Here is a 12,087-nt window from a genome sequence, read left to right on the forward strand (position 1 = left end):
TGTAATTGTTTTTTTTTTTAATTTAAAACGCAAATATTTTGTTAAGAAAAGTAAATTTTGAAGATGTGTTTTAAAATGTAGTAAAAGCACTCTTTTTTAAGTACTCATTTAGAAGCATTATTACAGAAAATTAAACTATTTAATAAAACTATGCAACATATCTATTCCATGATTTGTAATCCATTGTTGAGATCTATTATGGCGGAACGTAACTGTCAATTGGATATGGTAAACACAACCATGTTCCACCGACAGAGTGAAATAGCAGCCTTGTAACTTAAACGATTTATGAGACTTTATTAATGAGAGTTTCAGATAAATAAGTTCCTTAAACTATCATAAACAGCTCAGGTTATATGTATTTTAATATTTTTAATGTTCTTCGTAACACAGAACCAATCCATCAAACGTCTTTTAGCCTAATTTCCAACCTCAAAACCCTTCCCATCATTAGTATTGACAATAAAAGCCCCATTAGTATCGATTGATCCGTCAAGCGTTTAGTGGATTGTGCTTCTGCTGCTCCCATTGGTGCTATGATACGCCTTTACAACACCCGCTCCCGCAGCATGTTTCCAGCCAGCCATACCTCCTCAGCAACGGCTCATCCTCGGGTTCGAAAGCGATAGCGCGGACGATAAATAGTAAAAATACAACCAAACCGAACACTGCCCTCACCATCCGTGACTTCCAATTTCAGTGATAATACACTCTCTTTCACGCTTCCAAGCTCCTCGCTAGCTCCTTTCCGTGTCCCTCGCACACAGTAAAGAATTCGCTCGGTCACTGTTAAAAGTGTTGGAACGGCGCCACCCCAAAAACGCCAACCGGTGAAGAAAGATAAACGATTGTTCGGAATCGTTCAAGAAAATCGTCCTCCAAATTCGAAGCTGTGCAAAAAGAAGAAGAAGCAAAAACACACAAAAAGGATAGTCAAATCAACCATCAACAAGAAGCCAAACGAGCCAGCCAAAAGGGCAAAAAAAGGAAAGAAAAACGGGCGCGATCCATTTATCATTGTTAGTAAAAGATGATTTATGGCGGTCCGGGGAAAATAATAGACGAAGGGCAAACGGTTTGTCTGTGTGTGTGTGTGCGGGGACATGGGGAAAAGCTGTCCGATTTTACTATTTGCCAGCGAAAAATGTTTGCCATTATGGGGATAAGAAAATGAAGACGCTGCTCCGCTAAGATAAGGTTCATTTTATTACGTTCGCTTTTAGCCCGATTTCTGTGAATTTGAATCTATTTTTTTATTAGCCTTTTTCTATTTATTTATACTCATGCAAGGGTTATCAAAATCTTTGTAACATAACGCTTCTAAACAACGAAAAAAATGCAAACCGATACCCTGTCCTTGTGTGCACAAATCTAACGCACTAATCTAATGCGACCCCGAGAGGGCGCGTTTACCCTGCTTTTCACTATTCTGTCCGTGTCTTAGGCTTATCGTTAGCAAGCTAGCTGCTCGAAGGCAATGGCCACACAATTTCCTTCCCCTAGCAGGACTGACGGAACGGGTAAAAGCGTACAACGACGAAGAAAGCGCTCTATCGAACCCGATCCGTGCCGTAAAACCCGTCCTTTCGGAGGTCCGTTTCCGCCTGCGACTCCACCGCGGCGGTATTGATTATTATTGGCTGTGCAAAGCGGGCGAAATGGCAGTAAATTTTCGTCTCCAATGCTGATAAAGTGAAGACTGAGCTAGAGCAAAATGGATGCGAAATGCTGGCAAATGTTGCAATCGGCGTGATGATGTTCCATCGCGATGAACTGCGATGGAAACCATCTTAAGCCATTCATCCTTCTCACCGGTACTGCCGTCTTCGTGCGGGATGAAAAATGATGTTCGTGCTGTTCGTGCTGTTCACGTCTGAGTGCTACGGCCATTTTGTGTTTTGTGCCGGTTGCTTCTCAACCACTAATTCGTTTGGGAGGGAGTACTTTTTTCTTCTCACCAGTGCGATTTAACTCTATGTCATGCTTCTCGAAACCATGTGAAACGTAGCCATTTTGTCGATGAGGTTTGATTTTTCCCGTTTTTTGCACGATTGATGATCAGAGCGATGATCATTGCTAGGCGAGTGATTAGCAGCATGATAAATGAACCTTGCTCTGGGCAACATTTTGGGATGCACTGAGCCGTGCGACCATTAGTGGCAGAAGAAAGCGTGCCTGAAAAGGGCAGCGAAGCTTGCGTAGACTGAGTAGAGCTGTCAAAATATTTACGCACCCATTTGTCATCCGTTGGCGATGGCACACGGAAGGCGCAATTATGTGTGTTGTTGCCTGTGGGTGGGATGTGTGATAATAATGGAGGAGGTGGATTTTTTTTGCAAACGATGACTTGGCTCATCAGTTCGCCAGTTTTAGCCGTTGGAATGGCTGTTGATTGCTTAGTTTAATATGCGTTTGTGTCATTTTGTAGTAACTTAGTCAAACAAAAATCACATGTTTTAGTATATTAGTACATTTTTCGTCAATAACCGCCTATAAGTATGCAAAAACGGTGTATTTTTGTATTAATAGTGCTCAGTGCATGTTGGAAAGCTGTTCATGCAAATATATTTATCATCCGGGCAAATATATTTATCACCATACTCTCCATACCCAACTGACAGTTTCGTTCCAACTATTTGAGTAGTGACAATCATGTACAATCATTTATGCATTTCAAAATCAATTGGTTTTCTGTTTAAAAACTTCCTTAAATAAATATTTCAACTATGACATGTTTTTTTAATGAATAAATGACGTCATTTCAGCCGGCAAATGTTGAACTCCGTACACATAAAAACATATTTATAAACATCTTCCGTGCTCCTAGAACTATGCAAACAACACTGCAAAATATCTTTTTGATCGTTTAAGGCATAAATATACAGTCTGTTCCGAAGATACGCGAATTAAGGGTTCCCGATGAATTCACGTTATTCGATTATCTCAGTAAGTTGTATTTCACATTTTTTTAGCTAAAATACATGTGATGAATCAGATTTTTTTTTAATTAAATTTAATATTTCTATGCATTTTAACATTTATTTGGTACGATTCGAGCATAAAACTCAGATTTTTCGGGTTTTCAAGCAGATTATTTTTTTATACTTGGTTTTAACTATTTTAAATTACAATTAAGAACTATATTTGTTAATTTTAAAGAGAAGCATTAAATAAGAAATTGGATGCCAATGGATAACATTTTGAGCAACAATTCTGCCTACAGTTAATCCGGGAAATGTTTACCTGAGTCAATTGTGCTGTGGAAGTTCAGTAAACTAAAGATGATGAAAAGATGAATAAATTCAATAATACATTACATAAAAGGTACCAACTTTTAAAAACATTAGCTATATCCAATACATTAAAAAAAGAAATAAATAGCTAAATGCTTTAAAACACATTTTGCATACCTCAAGGCGCAAACAGTGAAGATAAAAGCGCGTGTTAATACAAATTATTTATCCATCAATAAAATATAAAAAAAACTTAATTCTCCCCCACTACATGCAGCCCATCTACTACTGAATGTAACCTTAAACGCTATACAATAGAAGTGGCATTATAAAAGCCATCGATTCATCATGTTGACATTCCCATTTCTCAAAAAAAGATCTAGAGGAATTCAAATAAAATTTGAATGAAAACACTCGAATCATATTACTCGTGAGCTATTCGTTGCGGATATGAATGAATGCAAGCGTCCAAAGTAGAAAGAAATGTTTGGAATTCTTATTCATGTAAGGAAGGCAGACGGGAATGCATATAAAGCACACAAAACACAAACCGAACAAGCTTCACTTGGTATGAAAAACATGGAAATGGAAATTTTTATTCAAATTACGAGCCTTTCCGCAAGTAATGAGTACCAGTTTGCTCCTACCGAGCTGAGTAGGACCTCGTCTCGTGTTCCTCCCTCCAGTAGCAACAAACCAAGGTGTCCTTTCGGTTGAGGCAGCTCCCAGCCCTCCCATAGCTTGTACTGGTTGTACTTTTTGCAGATATTTTTGCCAAAAATGTCCGATGTAAATTTTGGGTACAGTTTTTTATGTTTTCTCCTCATTTTCTCCCACCAGGTAGTTTGGTGGTACGACTATAATGAATTTTCGTTTCACTGCTATTATTATCGAGGATACGAGAACATGAAAGCCGTGGTGGAGTTTTTGGCAATGCCGTACATTTGAATAATTCCTTCTTTTATAGGTTCGTTTCGGGGGTTCTGTACTCCCCTCCCAGAGTGGTTGAAAACAGAAGAAGACATAAAAATTCATTACCAACATCCGATATTTCCGACTTTTCACGGAGGGACCCTCCCGGACCAGAGAGGATTGTAAATTGGAGCTTCCTTGAGATGCTTGCCTCTGTTCTTGGTTTGGTAAAATGTTACGATTTCCATTTTCCACCATCAATCGTGCTCGCCAGCCACCGGACGGATTCTTTTCTAATGCAAATTTCAAATGTCCTTGGGGGCTGTTTCTTCGTACACGTAAAGAACGAATGATACATGGAGTTTTTGAAAGGCGCATTAGCCGGCAGAAAGAATGTCTATTCAAATGTTTGTTTGCCGGCCGAAAGGAACCGAAAACATTGCCACCGGATTCCATACATCCAAACCAGAATGGACGGAAATCTTGAGACCGCACGCTTCTCAATTAGTAACGCACGAAGCAAAAAAAAATCAACGGACTACCCCGTTGTGCACTTCACACGATCATTTCGGTCGACGCTAGTACAATCCCAACGCGTACATTGGGTTCGTTTCGGTTCGAACATAATTACACCGAGGGTCCTTAAGCGGCGTGCATAATGGAGAGCGGTGGCGAAGGATAATAGCTGGAAGCTGAAAGTGGTACTCGCGTGTTTGTTTGTGTTGCTGGGTGTATCTTTGGCCACTCCCAACCAAAACGGAACCCTTGAAGTGGCTGAAGTAGCATCGATTTGTAACGCACTCATTACTTATGATTTACGGGTGCTCGGTATGGTTGGAATTGGAGAGTGGTGAGAATTACTGGTGCTGGTGTTGAACTGGCTGGGTGAGAAAATTGGGTGGGAAGTAACTGAATCTCAGTCCCGCGAATAATTGATTCGTTTCACTTAATGATCTGCAATGGATTAATGGTACTTCGATTGTTCTCCGGGATGCATTAATGTGTAGTGCGAGTAATGTTTTTTTTGTTGTTGAGGATTGTTCAAGAAGGTGAGAAACAAATATTTTTTGGCATGAGAAAAGTAGACGATCGGGCTATTAAAAACCGAATTAAAAATTATTTTACTATTTTGAGCATTTGCAACCTCTATTAAACAACGATGCGTTTATTCTGCACTATTCATGAGTGTTGAGTGCTATGAATCTTTCGTTGAGATTCATTCATTTGAATCTTCAGAATAGAGTGATTCGATTCTCAAATCGACTTTTCAAAGATTCATGAATATCCAAGGATTCATGAATCCAATACATTCATAAATCCATTAAAATTCGTAAAGCTCCAGGAATTCATAAATCTGTCAAGTATTGAATTTTTGCGATCCCGCCTAATAACATGCTCGTCGTAAGTACAAACCTCGCATGGACCGTCTCCCGGTAGCAAAACAAACTATCCAGCTGTGTGGTACTTGTCAAGAAGTCTCGATAGCCTTTATAGACTAGCATGATCACGTAGTTTGTTACTCCAAGAAGAAGAATAATTAAAAGTTCAAACTCCATGAATCTCTTTAAATTCATATATTCCTAGAGATTCGTGAATCTTTCGAGATATATTAATCTTTCGAGATTCATGAGTCTTCCGAGATCCAAAATTTTTTGGAGATTCATGATTTTAAGCAATCAGGATTCAGAATCATTCAATCATTTCAAAGATTCATTCAGAATCATGAATCTGGATCAAATTTGTCTAACACTACTGTTCATTGGAAACGTACGCCTAAAGTAATGCAAATTTTGAAATTTTACTTCTTATTATATTTCTACTTGCGTTACGTTTCTACGTTATCTATTTATTACGTTTAGTAGATAGAATCAGTGTGCTTACTATACAGGAAATTTAGATCATCAATAATAATTAGTCTAAAATACTGATGAAATGACTTCAATTAAAATAAGCAAATAAACTATAACTATTCAAATCCGAGCTCAATGACTCAATAAAACATTCGAAATTCACCAAACCGTACGCGAACCTTTCTCTGTTGATCAAAACATTACATTCATCCATTACAAATCCCGGCGCAAATAAATTATCCCGCAAATCATTGCAAACCTTTGCCACGGATGAGTTACTCTCAAGCGTGTGCCTCCTTGCTTTCGCAAACCTTCAAAAAACCGGATCATAAATTATCAGGGAAATTGCATCAAAGTGCACTGGCACACGTGCTCAGCACCAAACAGTGCTCACGAGCAGGCTCCCGAGCCCGAGTGTGTTTTCATCGCACGCGACATCAGCGCGAAGCTACTCTTTTGTCGATACAATGAGAACTCTTTAGTTGCACACGTGGCAGCTCCGCGGAAAGAATACGATCTGCCTCACCAGGAAATGCACATCAGTTGACCTGCTGGCACGGTTGACATAAGGTTAGTTTTTTTTTCTTTGGTTTTTGGCTCAGTTGGTACCTTACAGTTTTTTTTCGTTTTTTGTATCTGAAGAATTACTAGGATCGATTTCAATTTTTGGCACAAAGCCGATTGTTATCCCGAAGCGGTGTGTGATTGTAGAGGAGAGATTAGTCTATGAGATTGTGTGAATGGTTTAAGGTTTACGCAGGCGTTTTTTTTACCGTTTGTAGGGTCACGCCTGGTAGTAGTAATACTGCTGATCGTAGTAACAGAAGGTAAATATAAACCAAAAATGCTGCTTTTATGTATTATTTTTCCAAAAGTTGGTAGTCTTCCCCTGCTCCCTTTGATTTTGGTAAGAACAAAAAATATATCCTCGCATAGCGGAACAATAAAAATGCCTCGTGCATGATTCCTTCCCTAAACAGGACACCGACGACACAGACCACCGGAGGCCGCCAGACAAAAGGCCATCATCGGCGGAAGTTGTGCCGTTCGCATTCGTCCCATTCCCGGCAAGCCGAGAATATAATGGAAAGGAGGGTTTTTTTTATTATTATTATTGTTGCTGTTGCGTACTCGCAGGAGCTGGAAACATCAAACCCCTCGACCCGAATAATACAGCGTGCGTCGGGAAAAGGGAAAGCCCACCGTCACCGTAAGTTTTGCTTCCAGACTGACGCTGCGAAAACGTACGCTGGGGTGTATTTTAGCGGGTGCGAGGAAACAACCCAATTTTGCCCTTCCCGCCATTCGGCAAAAATAGGACGGCAGCCGGATAAGCTGATGTTTAGATGTGTTTATCGATACAGTACTCTCTGGTGGGATGAGAGCGGACGGCACAAAGCGCCTGAATGTATGCACACTGTGGTGTGATAAGCGAGCAGGCTGGAGAAGGATTTGTTTGCGCCGTAGAAAACGAACCGTCCTTCTTCGTCGCGCGCTGGTAATTGATAGGGTGTAGCCTATCAAATTGTTTAATTGGCGTGAATGGTACATGTGTTTCTTGTTGCCTGTACTGGTGCACACGGAGCGGAGGAAAAAGGAAAGTGTACACACGGGATTATCGGTGACACGGAACATAATATGCTGTTTGCGGAGTGTTTAGTGCTCGATTTTTTGATACGGTCAATCAAAAGGCCACAATGATGCCTGTCTTGTCGTTGTTTTTTTCTTCAGCAAAGGATGTGCATGGTTCTTTTGTTTGGTTTAGGAAGGAAAGATGATGATTCACTTTATTCCAATCATCAGTGGATAATCACAGTAAAATGATTTCGAGGAAATGCGCTCAAAAATACTGTAAAGACTTTTTTTATCAGCCAAATGTGCCGAAGATGCTTTGAAAATTACCCAATTTCTATAAACAGATAGAATTCATTCCGAGAACGTGTAAAATACCGTAGAAGAGTAAAAGAGCGGAACACTCATAACGGTTATGGGAAGCATTAGATATCCTGAGTAGGTTTTATTTGCGTATTAAAAACCAGCAGTTGTAACTTCAATAATACGGCTAAGTATGTGTATTAGAAATGGGGAAATTCTGACGATTACAAATTCAGCTGATTTCGGATAACTCCGGCTTTAACAAGAGTAGGGGTAAGACCAAGGACCAAACCGAATGACTTAGAACTATTCCGGAGGATTCTGGACATCTTCGTATGACTCCAGACTTAGTTATTTAGATTTTCGATTAGATTTAGATTAGATTAAATATACATAGCTTAGCTTCTTTTTCGACTGTTTTTTTGACAGTTTCGACATCTTTCAACTCCTTTAACATATGATACTTTTTCTTCAGCACAACAACCGTTGTTGGTCAAGGCCTGCCTGTAACACTAGTGTGCTTGGCTTTCAGTTACTTATTAATTATCCTTTCAGATTAGGATAATCTGTCCTACGAACGGAACAGAACGATAATCGGAACGGAACTGTCGGGAGTTCAACCCATGACGGGCATGATGTTGAGTTGTACGAGTTGAAGACTGTCCCGGCTTAACTTATGATTACAAATTATTATGAATATCTCTTTAAATTCCTACCTTGCCGTGATTTCACGTCCACCGGTGACTCCAGATTCTGCGACAGAATGGATGACGGGGTCGAGGTCGTCGTAGGTGATTGGGTTGAGGACACCAGGTTAAGATTTGCCGCACCGAGCAGATCACTCCGATGACGCTGACTTGACAGCCCGTTACCGAGCAGATTCGAGGGTGACACGAGCGACGTCGCATTTATAACGCTGATACTACTCGCACCACCACCACCCGCACTACTTCCAGACGTTCCACCGCTACCTCCTCCTCCACCACCGCTCCCAGCACTAGAGTTTGTGCCGTTTCCCGCACTGCCAGCGGCACTACCGCTACCGCTGACGTTTAGTACACTGCCAGCGTTAGTGCCGTTACTGGCAGCGTTACCGTTGCTGGCGTTAGCTTCAGCGTTTGCGTTGCCATTGGAGACAGGGTTAGTGCTGCCCGTACCGCTGCTGCTGTTAGTACCGGTGCTATGTGAGATAACGTTCTCGAGCGATTCTGTCAGCCGTGGTGAAGAGTAAATATCACTGTAGGAACAGAGAAACAATTAAAACCTCATTTTAAAAGATCCTTTTCATTAAAACAAAAACATTCTCTCATCGTACCTAAATGCACTGGAGCTTCCAAGAAAGGACGTCCGATCCTGCAGCGCTGCCTTCGCTTTCTCCACACTCTGCTTGAGTTGCTCGAACGTTGACTGATGGAACCGGTACGTGCCCCAATCAGTGCACTGCGTCAGGCCAAGACAGTCTTCCGACTTTACCTGGTGCGTTACGAGGGGCGAAGCGCCGCGCTTCAGATCCAGTGCCGTCTGGTAGGAGCAGGAGCTTTCGTACATTTTGCTGCCGTACTTTCGTTTGACCCTGAGGAATGATGAATGTAAAAAATGGAACATAAGAACGGATGTGATTAGTATGTTAGAAGGAATATCTAGATGTTAATGGAGCTGGATGAATGGATCTTAAGATGAAGGGGATTTGTGAAAGTATCTTTTTTATGTAACAGTTGATACGTATGCCTTGATACTTTAATGAAGCTCAAAATGCAGCGTATTCCACTTTAATCGGTTACTGAAGCAGTTACTGTTCTACACTAACGGCTCATTGAGATAAACAACAAGATAAACTTAACGGCCACCCGTCCACGGTAACAATGATGATAAATGCCCATCTGCCATTTTACTACACCAGTCAGCCAGTGCGAGCCAGCCAACCAACAAGTACGCCCAGCAGGAACACTGCGCCTACCGTGCAACCGGCAAGTTCACTTTCCAGGACGGTAAACCGATTCCTGGTCCCCTCGTTCCTGTTCGTCACTATCATGAATATTCAAAATACCACCGGAAGCGGAAAGTTTGATTTACGTGCATAAATCTCCTCACGCCACGCTTGACTCGATTCGCCTTGTGCCGCTCCAGCATCGTGTCTTTGTCGTTTCGGCGCTGGAGCTGGGATGAAACCCTGTCCTCGCACAAACACTCACACACACAGACACACCCACACTCGACACAGACTCACAAAAGCCTCACCGGACCGGTGTCGATTTGCCTTTGCCCTGTGCCCATCCAGCACATCCTCCGAGGAAGTGGACTCGAACCATTGAACCCTCTGTCGGGCTCGTTCCGGGACTCGGTTGAACGGGCGTTTTCATTTAATGATCATGAAAAGGAAAATGTATGCACCGGCTTCCGCTCGGCCCAATGGCCGTTCGGCCTCCCTCTCCCGTCCGTATGCAGGATATGCGTGCATTCGCGCGTCCGGGCACGAGAGCAAATGAATTGGAAATTTGAATCGCCGAGCGTGCGCTGGCGATTAGCACCGGCCAGATAAATGGTCCAACGAGATTGGCGAGCAGTGCGAGACATGTGTGTGCGTGTGTGTGGACATTGGCGATCGGTACGCAATTTGGAAGGAACGTTGGTTTGTCGTTTGTCGGGGTAAGATAACTCGCTCGCACAGGGACAGATTTGTGGGACGGATTCGGGCCATGGATATCGTGGTGAACCATCAAGGATCAACGCTGCATCAGGGCGCAACGAGACCGTGGCGAGCAATGATGGGGCTAATTTAATTAACTGCCAAGGTAATTTTGCTAACGAGCTACCGAATCAAGTACCTAATGGTAGATTAGTTGAGCTTTGTCATTGTCGGTTTTTGTTGGGGTACATTGCCCCTTCGGTTTAGCTTTTATTGATCTAGGTTTTGTGGTTGAAATGACATGAGGAGTAGGATGTACAAACGATTTGAAAATAAAGAGATGCTTGTGAATTTTTAATCGTTTATTCAATTAAATTTCTTTTATCAATTATCATGTTGAGCATTCAAAGCTGTACCAACTGTTTGTGTTAATGCGTTTCAACGAATGTTGAGTTTTTTTTTGGGTATCCTTAAGGTATAAAGTTTATCATAAGTATATTTCATTAGCTATAGTTATTTTAAAACAAATACTATCTAGTTGTTTGAATTTTTATTTTCTATTATTGTAAACCTGTTATCGGTGTATTAAGGTAACTTTGCTGAGTCAATTACTTCTTACAAAAATAACATTACAATTCATTAAAGTACAATCGATTGCAATCGATCCGAATCATTGAGAATCATTGGCCGTCCATAAACAACGTAACGGTAAAAAAATTTCTTTAACCCTCTCAGTTGTAGTAGCAAAATGTAACGCTGAAACGTAACGGTTTGGTGGTTATCTGCCGATCCTCTTCCTCATCTTCCTCCTCCTCTTTTCTAATTAACTAATAAAATTCTAATAATTATTCTTTTTTTAATAACGGTGACAGTCTTTTTATTGGGACGCAAACACTGTAGAACTTGATGGCATATTTTGTGTTTAATTCTATTGAAGAAAAAAAACAACGTTTGCATTCTAACAGAAGATGACCTTATGTAATGCTAATTTGAATTTCTAGGAGTAAAATGTAAGAAATCGTAATGTTCCCTGTGAGCGTAATGTAATTTTTAGATAACAACAAGACAAAGGGTTTTCAGTGGTTCTGCTACTGTTGGCAAACTTGACTGAACTGCTGTTGACGCTATGTTATTCAAATCCCAGAATGAATGCAGCTAGACATGAATGTATCACTTGTGTATCAGAACTATAACTGAAACACTTAGTATAATTAAGGGACTTAAGTTACTTAGCGCCTGATGGTATGCAAAAAAAAATCAATTATGAATGATAAACAATATTTTACAAAAAAATAGTAATTAGTTCATAATACATGTTTCTAGCAGATCTCCGATAGCACTTTACTAATAATCTAATTAGACACAGTCGCAAACAATCGAGCGTATTTGTTAACATTATTTCTATTTACCTCATTTTTCTTAACAGCTCTGTAATTCTTTAAGATGAATTTTGAATGTTATTGTTAACGTTCTTTTTAAGCACATATTTGTTCACTACAAATATCAAACTATGTTTCACAAATATCCTAAAACGAAGTTAACTGCTTGATTTCTTCAAACCAACGCGTACCGGCGTTCTGTTCACATAAAC

The 12,087-nt window shown here is 40.7% G+C and overlaps 1 protein-coding gene across 1 annotated transcript in view; it reads right to left on the reverse strand.

Annotated features, from left to right (window-relative positions):
• The window catches only part of LOC1276424 (DNA-binding protein D-ETS-3), a 68,549-nt gene extending 56,462 nt beyond the window's left edge, over positions 1–12,087 (reverse strand). Inside the window, exons 1-3 of the mRNA XM_061644236.1 lie at positions 11,906–12,087; positions 9,186–9,443; positions 8,587–9,107 (exon numbers count right to left, since the gene is read on the reverse strand). Coding sequence (XP_061500220.1) covers positions 8,587–9,107; positions 9,186–9,443; positions 11,906–11,910 — 784 coding nt within the window. The 5' untranslated portion in view covers positions 11,911–12,087. The remainder of the gene's footprint in view (positions 1–8,586; positions 9,108–9,185; positions 9,444–11,905) is intronic.

This window comes from Anopheles gambiae, chromosome 2, assembly GCF_943734735.2.
Source record: "Anopheles gambiae chromosome 2, idAnoGambNW_F1_1, whole genome shotgun sequence".
NCBI lineage: Eukaryota > Metazoa > Arthropoda > Insecta > Diptera > Culicidae > Anopheles > Anopheles gambiae.